The 16,305-nt window shown below is 43.4% G+C and overlaps 1 protein-coding gene across 1 annotated transcript in view; it reads left to right on the forward strand.

Moving 5' to 3' along the window:
• The first annotated feature begins 242 nt into the window (after positions 1–242).
• Mustn1 (musculoskeletal, embryonic nuclear protein 1) overlaps positions 243–16,305 on the forward strand; it is a 48,662-nt gene continuing 32,599 nt past the window's right edge. Inside the window, exon 1 of the mRNA XM_070018540.1 lies at positions 243–541. Within this exon, the coding sequence (XP_069874641.1) occupies positions 382–541 (160 nt within the window). The 5' untranslated portion in view covers positions 243–381. The remainder of the gene's footprint in view (positions 542–16,305) is intronic.

Below are 16,305 nucleotides of genomic sequence, written 5' to 3' on the forward strand. Positions count from 1 at the left end.
TGCTGCTGTCTTCGAAGCCCCGCCCCGACTCTGGCTCTCTCTTGGATCCAGCTGGGCTCACCTGGTCTACCTGCAGGTCCCGACCCACGAGCCCTCTCGCCAGAACCGGAGCCCCGCCCCTGGAGAGCACGGGCGCGGAGGCCCGCCCCCACGCCAGGCCGAACCAATCAGGAGCTGCGATCTCGGACGTCGGGTTACGCGCGGCACCGAGTGGGCCGCCGGCTGAGGTACCGGCTCCCGGCTCAGGCTCCGGACTCGAGTTCCCGGCGCGGGCTTACGGCTCGGGCTCCTGGCTCGGGCTCCCGGCCCTGGGCTCGGCGGCGCGGCCCCGGCAGCATTGAGACGAGGCGGGGCGTCGCCGCGCCCTCCCGCCAGGCCGCTATGCAGGGGCCCGCCGGGAACGCGAGCCGCGGACTGCCAGGCGGGCCGCCTTCCACGGACGCGTCCGGGGCGGGCCGCTGCGAGAGCGGCGCGCTCATGCATAGTTTCGGCATCTTCCTGCAGGGGCTGCTCGGCGTCGTGGCCTTCAGCACGTTGATGCGTGAGTCCCGGACCCCAGCCCTTCCCCAGGCCCCGCTTCCCTGGGCCCCGCTCCCTCGGCCCAGTCCCAGCCCCACCGCGCCCCGTCCCGGGACCCTCCCGCCGGAAGAGCTCCAACTGGGAGGGGAGCCCCTCGCCAGAGCTGTCTCCTTTCCATTCCCAGATAAAGGGAGCCCGCGCAGACCCCAGCGTCCTGAGCCCTCTCCCTACCACCGTAGATTCTAGTCAGAAGTGGCCCTGCCCCTTGCCACCTTCGTGTGTCTCGCCTACAATTCTCCCCTTCCCACTTCCCCATTCCAAATTAAGGTTACCACACTTTCTAGCCTGAAGTCGTGACCCTCAAAGGGAGCAGTTTTCTCCTTCAGATTTTTAGACCCGCACCTCTAAACCCCTGGTCTGATGCAGGTGCACTTCACCTCAAGAATTTGTCGTCTCATTAGCATATAAAAACCTTACACTTTTATATAGAACCCTTTTTGTGTCTAGAGGGTGCATTTCTTTTCCCAAGACCTCTACCACCCCAGTGGCCCTTTCCAGCTTTATTTTCCCTTGCTTAGTCAGGGCAAGGCCTCTACAGACTGCCTTCTTCCCCGCATCTCCTTCCTCTCGTTTCTTCCTCAACAGACCCACCTGTTCATCTCTTGACTGTCCCAAGCTTTCCTAATTGAGTGATGTCTCAAGCTTCCCCTGATGTTTCCTTTCCTAACCCACTTTTTATTCACACTTTCAGTTTTTCTTTTTTTCTTTTCTCTTTTACAAAACTCCTTCAACCTAGGGATGAGGTCCAGAATCTCTGTGCTAAGCCACCTGGGACACTTCCTTGAGAGTTTTGTAATAAAAGAAGAGCCAGGTGGCCCATATTATTGTCCTGTGTTCTGTGGGGTGGCAGGGTCATGTGTACATGATCCTGGGGGCTTATGTTGTTTTCTTTTTTGATCCTGGGGGCTTATGTTGTTTTCTTTTTTTTTTTTTTCTTTTTTTTTTTGTCAGTCGCGGGCCTTGAACTCTGGGCCTGGGCGCTGTCTCTGTGCTCTTCAGCTCAAGGTGAGCACTCTACCGCTTGAGCTACAGCGCCACTTCCGGTTTTCTGGTGGTTTATTGGAGATAAGAGTCTCATGGACTTTACTGCCTGGGCTGGCTTTGAACCGCGATCCTCAGATCTCAGCCTCCTGAGTAGCTAGGATTACAGGCGTGACCCACCGGCACCCAGCTTTATGTTGTTTTCTTTTTTGGGGGGGGGAGGGTCCGGTCATGGGGCCTGAACTCTGGGCCTGGGCACTGTCCCTCAGCTCTTCAGCTCAAGGCTAACACTCTACCACTTGAGCCATAGCGCCACTTCCGGCTTTTTTCTTTTTGCTTATGTGGTGCTAGGGAATCGAACCCAGGGCCTCAGACATGCAAGGCAAGCACTCTACCACTGAGCCACCTTCCCAGCCCTCATGTTGTTTTCTTAAAGTGCACATACTTCCCCCTGTGAAAGTAAGGAGAAACTTTGTGTGGCACATAGAAGTACTCCTGTGATTGTGTTTTGGGGAAGGAAAGGTTGTAACTACCAGTAAAGAGGTATTCCAAAAATGAGTTGTTCCCAATACTTCCCCACTGTGTTCTGTGGGCAGAGCAGGGGATTCTGAGAGGGCTCTGCAGCTGTGTGCAGATGTCTTGTAGGGTCCTATTGATGGAATGACTCCCCTGCTTATGCTTGTTTGTGATTTCTTTGGGTGCATTCTCTCTGGCTTCTGGTGGCCCTTGAGGGGTGTGCTCATGAACACTGCTTGCTTCTGGTTGCCTGGCCTTGATAAATCCTAAGTGTACAAATGTCAGTATATGCCACTTTTTACAATCCTTTTTAGTCCCGATTTGCTTTGTTATATTCTCACTTGTTCCCATAATAATAATTGATGATAACTATGCCAAAATCAGTTGTCAACTTGGGTGCATGGACCGAATGTATATGTTTTCAAGACGTTGTGAATTTGGCCTCCATCTCATCCCACTTCTCCCTTCCCACTTCCTCCTCCCACTTCTCTGCCTTCCAGCCACTTTTCTTTACTCTCAACAAAATCTAAGTTTCATGTTTATTTTGTTCTCTAACCTGAGATTTTAGAGCCTGGCTCTGGGCATTTTCATGAGTATGATGGGTGGTGATAGCCCACAAATCCCCTAGAGGTTGGCACTTATCATTCAGAGAGTTAAGTGTGAGTATAACAGAACAGAGTTGCTCCCAGCTGGGAAGTATGCTGGATTGAATGTGTTCAGAGTGGTTATGCTGGCCCTGTGAGTCATCAGGGACACTCTTACCTCTTTACTCCAGTATGAGAACAGGTGCAAATCCCACTCCAGCTGATATTTTCTGTGTGCAAAGAAAGACTGGATAGGAAAGTAGCTTACTAAGTGAAAGACTTGATGGAGAAGGGGTTTGTGACAGTAGCGCTAGGTTATGGGGAGAAGCTCTTGGAAGGCCAGAGCTGGGATTGCCCTAGACACAGAAAAGAGATGAGAGCAAGAGCTTCATCCCTCTACCTAGAAGTAGACAGCAAGGTCAAGGTGATGGAACTATGGAACTGCATGAGAAGATCCTAGTAGCTAGAACCAAAGAAGTTCATTTCTTAGGGCTCAGATTCTTTGCTCTTGTTGACAAAACCAGGGGTCTTTTCCTTTTTGAACTAGTGGGAAGAGGAGGAAACTAAAGGAGCTCTGGAATTGACTTTGCTAGGAAACAGAAAAGGGAACGAGAGGGTCAGCTTCTGCCTGCAGTTGGATTTTGTCTTTTTTTGTGTGTGTCTGCAGTTGGATTTTGTCTTTTTTTTTTTGTCTGCAGTTGGATTTTGTCTTTTTTTTTGTCGGTTGTGGGGCTTGCACTCTGATCCTGGGCACTGCCCTTAGCTCTTCAGCTCAAGACTACCACTCTACCACTTGAGCCACAGGGCCACTTCTGGCTTTTTCTGCTTATATAGTGCTGAGGAATCAAACCCAGGGCCTCATGCATGCAAGGCAAGCACTCTACCACTAAGCCACCTTCCCAGCCCTGGATTTTGTCTTTCATGGAGCCTACTTGTCATTGGTGACAGAGCTACTGAAGCCAAGGGCATGGCTCCCAGACCACAGTGTAGTACCTGGCAGCTCCTGGAAGGAAGACTTGGTTTGTTCAGATGAGGCTCCTTTCTCCATCATTCCCATTGTAATCTTCGTCTGCTCCTTTTTTTTTTTTTTTTTTTTTTTTTTTGGTCGTGGGGCTTGGAACTCTGGGCCTGGGCACTTTCCCTCACCTCTTCAGCTCAAGGCAAGCACCCTACCTCTTGAGCCACAGCACCACTTCTGGTTTTCTAATGGTTTATTGGAGATAAGAGTCTCACAGACTTTCCTGCTTGGGCTGGCTTTGAACCATGATCCTCAGATCTCAGCCTCCTGAGTAGCTAGGATTACAGGCGTGAGCCACCAGCCCAGCTGTCTGCTCCATTTTAAATACCAGATTGTTCTGAGCAATTGGAACTAACAATCCCTAACCTCTTTGAGATTACAGTCTTTCCCCTTTCCATTACTTTTGTTCTCTGAGGCAGTGGACTCAGTGTCTCACTCTTGGGTGCTTCCTCAGTTCTGATGACCAGGACTGTTTGGTTTTCTTCTGGGCCAGCTCTCTAACACAGTAGACCACTTCTCTGCCGAACTGTAAGGTCATTTTTTTTCTCATCTCACATCCCTCATTTCAGTGACTACTCAGTCCACCACATTTATGCTTCGCTACTTACCAGTTGCTGTGATTTTTTTTTTTTAATGTGGGGGAAGGGTTTGTTCTGGAGGAAGTTTTCTCAATTATCTTAATTTCCTAGGGACAATTTGGGTTCTCAGGATTTCTCACCGTGTTGCTCTAATAGAATTCTTGCCTTATGTGGAGTATTTGGAGACTGAGTCATTCCAAACAGATGAGAGGACATAGGCTGGTCCTGTAGGTATGAACATTCAGATTTTGCCATGTTACGACTTGTCCCAGTGTCAGCACGTTAAAGGAACTGGTAAAGCTCCAAGGAAGAGAAGACCCTTGGATACTGAAGTTGTAATGTTCCTAAAAAGAATTTGAGGACACAGAGACTGAGAAAGTTTATTAGCAAACGAAAGGAAAGATAGCAAAATAGCACATGACCCACACATAATTATGGGCATCTCTGATAATAAGTGCAAATTAAATTTTGGGTCTTTATGTTGTAGAAGTTTGACCATCTTTTAAGGTTGAGTTTTGCTAGATTTTCAAGTGTCCATTCTTAAGATAAATATTTTTCTTTGCAAATGATTTTGTGCTCAGGAGGGTCATTTTTCCAAAGGTTTATTCCCAGGATAAATATCTTTTAAGATAATCCTTGCTCAGTTCTGAGAGCCCACTAATTATTTGGGCAAGTGGGCAAGGTCAGAAGGAGGCAGCTGCTCTTTCTCCTTCTCCCTCCCAATTTTTACTAAATATTTTAGCTTGTAGAGGGAGTGTAAAGCTTAAAGCAAAGATAATAGTGCCTGTATGCTTTTAATCAAGCTTTTTATTTATTTATTTATTTTTGGACAGTCCTAGGACTTGAACTTAGGCCTGGGCACTGTCCCTGATCTGCTTTTGCTCAAGGCTTGCACTCTACCACTTGAACTAACGTTTATGTGGTACTGAGGAATCAAACCCAGGACTTCATGCATGCTAGGCAAGCATTCTACCAGTAAGCCACTTTCCCAGCCTCAAGCTATTTATTAATGCTTTTGTTCCTGAATTTCTGGCTTCTTTTCCATGCATTTTCTCTGATCTATCCTGCCTCAAAGTCGCTCCAGACTGGAGTCACAGCAGACCAGACCTGAGCAGTCTTGGAGCTCAGCGAGCTGTTCCAGTTCAGAAAAGTCACCCAGCTGTCAGCCAAAGGTCAGCATTGGCCCACATGTGTGTGTTGGCACTTGAGGGTGTTTACTCTCAGTACTTACTGAGTGCAAAGTAAATTCAAGCCTCCTTCACTATGTAGAGTTAGGGTTCTGGGCTGAAATGTGGACAGAATTTGACAAAAATGCCTCTCATATAGCTGGGCATATAGGTATGCACTATCATGCTTGGCCTCATCTTTGCTAGCTTACAAATCTGGTGTTTTTCTCTCATGCTAGCTTGTATAACCTTTTCTCTGGTTACCTTTTCACTCCCATCCCAGTTTTTATATTTTAAAATGTCAGGCATACATAGAAAAGATGAGAAAAATATAGCCAGTACCAGTCTGCCTTCTACCTGGATTAAGCAGTTGTTCAAATTTTGTTACATTATTTGTCTCTTCCTGCTTTAAAAAAATTTTTTTTTTTAGTGCTGGGGATTGAACTTGGGGCCTAACTCATACTAGGCAAGCATTCTACTACTGAGCTACATCTCTAGTGCCATTGCTTATGTTTTTCAGTCATTCTAGAAGAATCTCCTCTCTCTCTCTCTCTCTCACACACACACACACCTTTTTAAAGTTTTTAATGACTTTATATCTCTTGGAAGAGTCACAGCCAGTGGTTGTATAAATGTCCAAATCTTAGAGATATCTGAGTGTTTCCTTGTGGTGTTTAGACCTCTGCTTTTTCTGTTTGGTCTGGAGGAACTAGATACAGGTAATTTTCTGTACAAGAACACTACAAGGGCTGGAGATGCAGCTCAACTGATGAGGCCCTGAGTTCAAATCCCAGTATGAGAGAGAGGAAGGGAAAAGAGGGAAGGAGGAAGAAGAGGATGAGGAGGAGCAAGAGAGGAAGAGAAGACGAGGAGGAGGAAGAGGAGGAGGAGGGGGAAAAGAGGTAGAGTAACATTCCTAATAAGTTGTATTATATGTTTCTGGTTCCATTTCACCCCTCTCCTCAGGAGATTGTCCCACTATTAGAAAGAATAAGGTGGGTTACTTGTTAGTGATGGAGAAAAGATGACTTCATCTCTCCCAGTAAAGGTACATTTCCCCTTGTTAATGACTGATCTGTACATTGGTAGTATTTTGAGATCCTTTCGTTACCTTGTGATAACCTTTCACCCAGTGATCACCTTCCCCTGATAAAGAAGGAAACCAGTCTCAGGGCTGGAAGTCAGAAGTAAAGTTATCTGTCTCTGAATCCTGCACCTGACACACACTGTACCATGTCTTTTCCTCCTATGCAGTTACTCCTCCGACAAAGGAAAAGCCTTCCATTTTCTGTCCCAGGCTAGTGTGTTGCCTGTGGAGGAGAGAAGTATAGATGGTATCAACATACTGGCTGGTTTGGGGTCTTTATTTTTAGAAAGTTTTCATATTTTCTAGACCCTGATTTATATGATGGCATTTATCCATAATGATAGATATATTGCTCTATTATCTTCACAAATTTGGAGTTTTTGAAAATATAATTTTTAGATGGTTAATTACTTCTGTTAGCCAAGTGTTGCCTTAGGGGCACCTATCAGACTTCTGTACCTTTAATGGTCTTTTTAAATGTTTTACAATTGGTATAATATTTGCATGAAGAGGAAGTCTTGTTGAAGGAGTTTCACTATAGGTTAAAAGTATCAGGAAACCTGGCTATGGATCCAGTCCAGGCTTCCGTTTCTGCTTCTGACACATAGTGCCAGTGAGCAGCTTATATATTTCTCAAAGCTTCAGTCTTCTTTCCCAGTAGCACAGGAGAACCGTTTCATTCTTTTAGGATTGAGGAGGCTAGAAAGAATGTCTGTAAGCATGTCTGAATCAGTGTCTAGCACCTGTTAGGGCCTTCGTATGTATGGAGAGGATGTGATAGCATAATACTCATTTTTATAGTATGTGCATTCAGGTGGTCTGTGGAAAAGCATTTTCCAAGTAAGTACTAACTTGTCTTCTGAATTAGGTTAAATATTTCCCTTTTCTTTTGTTTGCATAATGGCTTTACTTTAACTTCCTTTATAGAGTGCATAATGGAAGAAGCTTAATCCCAACCAGCAAAAGTGCCAGCTAATGAGTGAGTGTGTGATACAGAGTTTGAGCCAAAAAAAAAAAAAAAAGATATAACCAAACCAGATGCCTTTAGGAGACATCATAACTCCCTTCCTTTACCTAACCCTTTCTTGTGTTTTTCACCTTCAGTACCTCATGTGGGCATTCACAGGTGGACTGAGGCTTTGCAACTTTGAGGCAGTGAACCTGCCTTCATGTTCCTGCTTTTATTTTGGGTAGTGCTTCTGGTCAATAGAGCTGGGCTTTTTCTTGTAGCTTGCTGCTCTTGATTCCACAGTATATCCACTTTGGTGCTCAGCACTTGTACTCATGGGACCCTGGAAGGGTTATCATTTTATAAGAAAGGAGAGTAAGCCCATGAAGTACCAGCATAAAGTCACCCTCTAAGTAGATGCAGAGCTAAAATGTAAGCCAGTCCTTCAGACTCCAAGCACTTGTAGGCCCCTCCTCTGATCCTGCCTGCCTTATCCCTCCTCTTTCACACAGTTGTGTATGTAGCTTCTTCATCTCATTTTTGGCTATATAAACAAAGCTGATTTTCTTTCCTAATTTTTTTTTTTTTTTTTGTCGGTCGTGGGGGCTTGAACTCTGGGCCTGGGCGCTGTCCCTCAGCTCTTCAGCTCAAGGTGAGCGCTCTACCACTTGAGCTACAGTGCCACTTCCGGTTTTCTGGTGGTTTATTGGAGATAGGAGTCTCACGGTCTCTCCTGCCCGAGCTGGCTTTGAACCGCGATCCTCAGATCTCAGCCTCCTGAGTAGCTAGGATTACAGGCGTGAGCCGCCAGTGCCCGGCTCCCAATTATTTTTTATGTCTAAAGTATTATCTGGAGCTTCATATCATCTTATGCCTATTGATAGCATTTAGAATATAGCATTTAGATAGGCAGTAGAATACTTGCCTATCACGCACACAACTCTGGGTTTGATCCCTATCACCATGAGAACAAGACAAAACAAAAACTATATATATGTGTGTGTGTGTGTGTGTGTATATACATACATATATATGGTATGTATACATATGTATGTATGTGTGTTATTTCAATATGTATGTATATTTGAAATGACTTTTTGAAAATATGAGTTACAGTTGGGTTTGTAAAGTTTCCTTAGCTGTGTAAAAGATGGTCCTACCCTAGGGCTGAGGTCTTGTAGCTGAGCTTCAGAGGAAGGGAAGACAGTAGTTTGTTTACTAACTGGGTGATTTTCACCCAGTTTGCCTAATGCAAACTAACTATAAGGAGAATCATTAATAATCCTGTAAGGGTTGTTCTTTTCCTATGAATTATTCTATGTGTAGACGTAGTCAGTGAATCTCTCTTAGATTACTGTTAGATTTTTGGGCCAGATTATTCTTTGTTTTGAAGGAGCTCCTGGCTTCTACCCACTAGACACCAGTAGCAGCCACCCATGGTGACAACCAAAAATGTCTCCAGACATTGTCAAACATCCTTCTGGACAAAGTGAAACCTGTTTAGAATCACTGCATCTGTTCAGTATGTGCCTCGTCAGGAAACTCATTAGCTTTAGACTAAAGACCCAGGATATGAGAACGGACTGGTAGGATTTGCTACGTACTTGGGTGTTGAGTGGAGTGCTGGAGTACCTTGACAAAGAAGAGCTGAGACTGTCTCTTTCCTCGAGGGGGTCCCAGCTGACAGGTCATTGAGAAGAGAGATGACAGATCCTGTCTGGACGCTTATGGATATATATACACTTGAGCCCAGCATCGAAGATAGACAAGAAAGCTTTCCACATGGAGGGTCCTTGAAAAGGAATGGGCATGGCAGTTCATTGTGGGCTGGAGCATGTGGTGAGCAGAAAATCCAAAAAAGCAGCCAGTGTTTCTGAGGGGCTCTGAAAAGCTTTCTTAGTACATTTCAGGCCTCTTCTACAGCATGCACTTCAGAGGATGGTGAGTAAGATTATTGGCTGTCAAGTCAGGTCTGTACTTAACTTGCCTACCATTTGGAGTGCTTATTTGAGAACTTTTTTTTTTAATTTTTATTTGTGAACATACTGTACAGAGGGGTTACAATTACATGGGCAAGATAATGCATACATTTCTTACCAAGCATTGCTGCCTCCTCCTTTGTTTACCCTTCACCTCCCTCCCAGCCTCCCCCTCCCCCCCCCACCCAATCCTTCCCCCCCTCCCCCCCCACCCAATCCTTCCCCCCCTTCCCCCCCTCCCGCTCCCCCCCCACCGACTTTGTAAAGCTCCTTTTTGACATGACAATTTGTACTTCTCATTGTTGCAACAGGTCCACCTGAATCCTTAAATGACTTGTTTTTCCCCATCTCCTCCATAAGTTATACTGACATCAAATATATTGAAAGCGGGGGTTATACTGTGGGGGAGGGACATACAAAGCAACAAAGAAATAAACTTATAAATGCGTTAGAAACACATGCATGAAAGAAAAAAAAAACAGGAAAATGAGAACTTTTCTTGTAAAACAGTTTTTATCAGGATGTCCCTTTTAGATCTCATGTGGTTCCTCTGAGGTACATAAACTGTACCTTTAATTTTTGATGCCTTGATTCTGGGCCTTGAACTCAGGTCTGTGTGCTATTCCTGAACTTGTGTGCTCAAGGCTAGCACTTTACCACTTGAGCCACCACTCTACTTCCAGCTTTTTGATGGTTAATGAGATAAGTCTCATGGCATTTTCTGCTCAGGCTGGCTTTAAACCATGATCCTCAGATCTTAGCCTTCTAAGTTTCTAATATTACAGGTGTGAGTCACCCGGGGTGTGGTGCTTGTTTTTATCTTTTTACTCTGTGTGTGTGTGTACATGTACACATGTGCTGTTACTTTAACTCAGATCCTTGCATTCTCAGCATTTTCCTCCTAGTTGGCACTTTACCGCTTGAGCAACTCCTCTAGTTCTGGCTTTTTGCTCTCCAATTGGTGTCTTGAGCTTGTCTGACTGGGATGGCTTTGAACTGCAATCCTCAGATCTCAGTATCTTGAATAGCTAAAATTAAAAGCATGAGCCACTGGTGCCTAGTTGTTTTTGTATTTTGGACCCAAGAAGAAAGGGACCCAGTGCCCTCTAGCCCCTCATCCTGTTGGCAGTGCCTTCTGAGCTAAATAGTGGTGATATCTTGACAAACATGCTGTACGTGCTCAGTGCTACGTATATAATCCCTCACTGCCACCTTGAGACATACTCTTACTATACCTGTTTGTCTTATAGATGAGCAAATTGAGTCACACGTTATGTAACCTGCCCAAGGTCATATAGCAAATACATGGTAGATCCAGAAAGGCTGGCTCTGGAAACTGCTTTTAGGTAAGAAATGAAGTCCCTCCTTACTGTTAACTAGCTCTTATTGATTCTCCACCACATTAAACAGATATATTGGGAAAATAGAGATGCTTCCATCTTTATTTCATCCCCAATTCTATATCGCTCCCAGGGAGTGGGCTCAGAGAGCCATGTCAGGTTGCACAAATCCTGGGAATTGCTGCCACCTCCCCTATAAGTGTGTGAGGTCCTAGCCTTCCTAGAGTTGGGCTTTGCTATGAAAATGTCTCTGAGTGCCAGTGTCAACATATTTTAGAAATCCTGAACCCACTGTAGCAGAATTATGAACCATTCAAATTACTTTTATGCCTTTGAGAAACAGCTTTTCACTTGAGGTACTACAGTCCCATGTTAGCAGACATGTCTTCCCTGCTGTTTCAAGTGTGTCTTCGTTCTAAAGAGTATTTTGTGCCATTGGCATATTTCACTCACGTCACTTCAAAGATGAAGAGGCAAGGCTCAGGACTTTCAGGATTCGAGGCAGTTTCACATGGAGGCTGTGAGATTGAAGCTGTGAGATAGTGATATATAGAAAGGAGGTCAAAAGAAGGAATAGACTAGGACACCCAATCAGGGTTTTTCTCAGTTTTGACACTTCTTTTTAAAGTCTTGATATAGACTCTTGTATCTTTACTATCACTAATCATTGGTAGATGTCAAATACTGTTATGCTTGCATGCTTGCTTGCTTGCATGCTTGCTTGCTTGCCTGCCTGCCTGTGTTCCTTCCTTCCTTCCTTCCTTCCTTCCTTCCTTCTTTCTTTCTTTCTTTCTTTCTTTCTTTCTTTCTTTCTTTCTTTCATTCTTTCTTTCTTTCTTTCTTTCTTTTTCTTTCTTTCTTTCTTTCTATTTAAACAAAGCTGTAGACAGTAGGGCAGGAGTCTTTTGAAGCCAAACACATTTGTTTTTTGCAGCACTGGAGCCTTGAGCCTAAGGCCTTCTTCATGCTAGGCAAGCACTTTACTATTTGAGCTCCTTCCACACACAATCTTTTTTAAAATTATTATTATTTTGGTTTTTAAGATAAAATCCCATTAAAAATGCTTGAGCTGGTCTTGAACTCATGATACTCTTGCTTCTGCTTCCCTAATAGCTAGGATTACAGGCATGTATTGCCACACCTAGCTTCAAACCTACATTTTTCTCCCTTAGCTTTTGTTCTAGTCTTTCTGTGGTCTTGGTGGTTTTGTTTTTGTTGTTGTTATTGTTTTGACTGGTTATGGAGCTTGAACTCGGTCTGGGCACTGTCCCTGAGCTTCTTTACTCAAGGCTAGCATTTGACAACTTTGACCCACAGCTGTACTTCTGATTTTCTGGTCGTTAATTGGAGATAAAGAGTCTCATGGAATTTTTCCTGCCTGGGCTGGCTGAGATCCCCAGATCTCGGCTTCCTGAGTAGCTCGTATTACAGGCATGAGCTACCATTACTCAGCTTCTTTGAGTATTGTTAGACCTCTTAAGCAAATATGCTGCATGGACTTTTCTGTCTTCAAAGAAAACATTTGATTAATAAAATGAAATGATATATAAAGTAGTTAACAATGCATTAAAAAACTGGAGATTAAGGGGAAATTAAACAAAAACAATTAGTTAAAATGAGCCACAACACATGCTGTGTCCTCCTGCACAGACTGTACAGTACAAGTGTCATGGCTAAATTGGCCTGTTGCCTTTGAGTATGCTCTTTATTTGGTCTGAAATACTTAGAGGCCATTACAGTGAGAACCCTAACTCCGTGTGTGTGTGTGTGTGTGTGTGTGTGTGTGTGTGTGTGTGTGTGTGTGTGTGTGTGTGTGTGTGTGTGTGTGTGTGTGTGTGTGTGTGTGTGTGTGTGTGTGTGTGTGTGTGTGTGTGTGTGTGTGTGTGTGTGTGTGGCATTTGTGGACAGAGCATAGAGTGTGCAGGAGGCTCCTTTGAACAGGTATGTGCCGCACATGTGGTTTCTACACTTGCTGGCTTTGCCATTGGATGTCTGAGGCATCAGACCACAGATTCTAAGTTGCTGTTTCTATTTCTGGTCTGAACTTTGGAGCAAACCAGGATGCAGAATCTCAGGAGAGGTTAGAGACAGGAATAAGGGTTGGAATCCTATAGACAATGTAAGAGGAGGTATTTTTTTCTTTGAAGAACCCTGAGTTTATAATTCCATCCTTAGATTTTTCTGTTATGATATCATATAAGTTACATACATATATAATTTATATAAAATTTCCATATTATTTAAATATAAAATATATTTTATATATTATATATTTATAATACACAAGATATATATGACATATTTATATTAATGTTATATTTAAGTATTTCATGTTATTTATATGTTTAATATTTATATTATATATTACAGTCAGTATTTATAATATGTATATATATAATTCTGTTGAATTTGAGTAAACAGGGATGCTTTAACCTATTTTATCTTCCTTCCCTCTAGTCACATCCTAATCATCTTCCAAGAAACTCTTCCTAACCACAGTAGCCTTTACTCTTTCTCCTTGAAGTCTGTAGGACCTTCCCAGTCTATTAGACATATCCAGGACCCTGCTTCATCTGCCTCTGCATTCCCTGATCTATCTGGTCTGCCTGCCAGGCCTCTGCTGGCACATGGTAGAGCATGTGATGCTTGGGAAAGTGCTTCAGAACAAGTCTGCTTGAAACTGGTTTTTACCCTAGGCCTAATTCCAGGGTCCAGCAAATCACCCCTATATGCCAAATAAAGAGACATAAAAAGCAGAGAAAAATTTGTCACATGGCAGCACTTAACAACATCTTCAGTCAGTCTACAACAAATAAACATTGGTTGTAGTCTAAATAGAATTGGGGACAGGGGGTGAGAAAGGTTTATATAGTTAAAACATTCCCAAAATCACAGATGTGGTCTCACTGACCATTAGCTCAATCTTTGCCCTTCGACCAGATCAGGAAAAGTTATTACTTTTCCACTGGAACAGAATAGAGCCAAGTTACTAGTAGGTAGTCTTCTGAGTTTTTTGCTTTTTTTTTTTTTTTTTAAGATGATAAGATAGCATTGTTTGTTTGAGGACCAGTTCATCCTTTGTCACAAGTTATTTAGCAGTGAATTGGTGAATCTTATTCTTTGAGGAGCCCAAGGTGATGGTAAAGTGATTGCAGTAGGGAATATCTCAGATAAAAGGGCACATATGAGGAAGGTGGGACTGAGTTTTCAGCTTTTAGCTAATTCACAAGGCCCAGCAAAAGCATCTTTTAGATTACCTCTTAAATGCTCCTGAGTAGGGAACAATTGAGAAGTAGAAGGAGACCAAGATGTTTGTCTCCTAACTGCATACTAAGTAATGTGCATTTTTTGAGGACATGAGTGTTCTCTTACATAGCACAGTACAGTTGTCAAAACTCAGGAAATTTAGCTAAGTATAGGGGTCACTTCTGTAATTACAGCTATTTGGGAGGCAGTAATCGGGAGGATCAAGGTTGAGGCCAGCTTTGACAAAAGTTCGTGAAACCTATGTCAACCAATAGCTGGACATGGTGGCTCAGGTCTGTGATTCCACCTACCCAGGAAGTATAAATAGAAAAATTGCCATCTAGGCTGACATAGACAAACATTAAAGACCATATCTCAAAAATAACTGAAAGCACAAAGGACTCAGCATGGCTCATGTGGTAGAGGGCCTGCCTAGCAAAGCATGAGACTCTGAATTCAAACCCCAGTACTCCCCCCACCCAAACAAAAGCAAAAACAAACTCAGAAAATTTAACATTAATATGTTAATGTATATCCATATTCAGATTTCATCAGCCAACTAAAGACTGGCACAGCTAATTTTTCCTGGTCCAGGGTCATACTTCACATCTAGTTGCCACATCTGTTTAGTCTTTCTTAGTCTTGAATAGTTCTTCAGCCTTTCTTTGTCCTTCCCCCCCCCCCCCCAGTCCGGTCCTGGGGCCTAAACTCTGGGCCTGGGTGCTGTCCCTCAGCTCTTCAGCTCAAGGCTAGCGCTCTACCACTTTGAGCCACAGTGCCACTTCCAGCTTTCTTCTTTTTGCTTATGTGGTGCTGAGGTATCGAACCCAGGGCCTTATGCATGCCAGAGATCTTAAAGAATTCCTAGATTGGGCTGTTGAGTTTGTTTGATATCTGTCTTCTTGTGATTATGTCCAGCTTACATGTTTTTGGTAGAGATGTTGGTGCAGCCTAGTGTATGTATCCCAACCTTAAGTCCCTCAGTGAAATTATGTTGTGTTTTTTTTTTTCCTTTTGTAACTAAAAAGTAACTTACAGGGAGGAGAGTTTTTTTTCTTTCAATGCTGAAAATTGAACCTTGGTCCTCACCCATACTAGGCAAGCATCTATGCTACTAAGCTACAGCCTCAGAGTGTTCTTTTGAAACTGCAAACAAAATATATTCTTAGTGCTGTTTGTAAACCCTCCCTGGTTGGAAAGTTATGGTATAAACAGAGAGAAGGTACTGTAGCCAGTTGGATCTAGGAACTCTTTTGATGACTGAGACTTATTTGTAAAGGGCTTATTAATTGCCTAGTTTTTGCATATGGTAACTCCTTTACTCTTCATATTAGTCCTCTAAGATAAATACTTTTATTGTATTTTAAACTTTAAGAAACTGTGGCACCAAGCAGTTCAGTGACTTGTCCAAGGTTATGATAACCCCTTAAATGGCAAAACAAGATTCATACCTGATGGATCTTATTGCTTCCTGGGCTTTCCTCTACTATTTGTTGTATGTAGTGTACCCTTGCACTACATAATACAGGATACTACTTCCTAACTCTTGCAGGCCTCCTGTTTCCCTCTACAAGTAGTCATCTTCAACACTGTTTGCTCATTGACCCTGACCTGCTTGGATTTTTCATTGAGAATACCAGTGCTGTCTTTTCTGGATATGGTAGATGGAGTGGGAAAAGCCAAAGACTTGTCATTTTGAAATTGGAATCCAGTGGGGATTCCATTGAAGCCAGAGTAATGCTCCTGTATAGCTAAATTTGACACTTGCACTTGTACACAAGTGGATGAAGAAGTTTTTGCTCATGAAGGAATAAATGGTATGGAATTTGCCCTTTTTTAGAATAACCAGGACAGAGACTACAATATATGAAACATTTGAGGACAACCACTGTAGAAAAATATATGAAATATTTGTAAACATTGGACAAGCTGCTCATACAAGTAATTCCTGAGGGAAAGGAAATATGAAGGTATGCCTGTGGTCTTCCCCTAACATTCTGCCTAGAGGCAACTTCTACTCTCATGGTAGTGAGGAGGAGCAACTGGGATTTTACACAGAGGAAAAGCTTTAGACATTACTCTGGGGTTCCTTGAGATTTTGGTGAATACTCATCTGTGTGGCTGGGATGAAACTAGTGAAGCAAAGGAGAGAACTGCTGGTAGCCATAAGCGGAGCCATTTCTAGGACCAGGAGACATCACAATTCTTTGTAATGATAATGGCCAGGCCAAAGATAGTGACAGATGGGCCAAAGAAACTAATTTCCCTTCCCTAATTAGTCA

This window comes from Dipodomys merriami, unplaced genomic scaffold, assembly GCF_024711535.1.
Source record: "Dipodomys merriami isolate MVZ:Mamm:240054 unplaced genomic scaffold, mDipMer1.0.p SCAF_13, whole genome shotgun sequence".
Taxonomy (NCBI): domain Eukaryota; kingdom Metazoa; phylum Chordata; class Mammalia; order Rodentia; family Heteromyidae; genus Dipodomys; species Dipodomys merriami.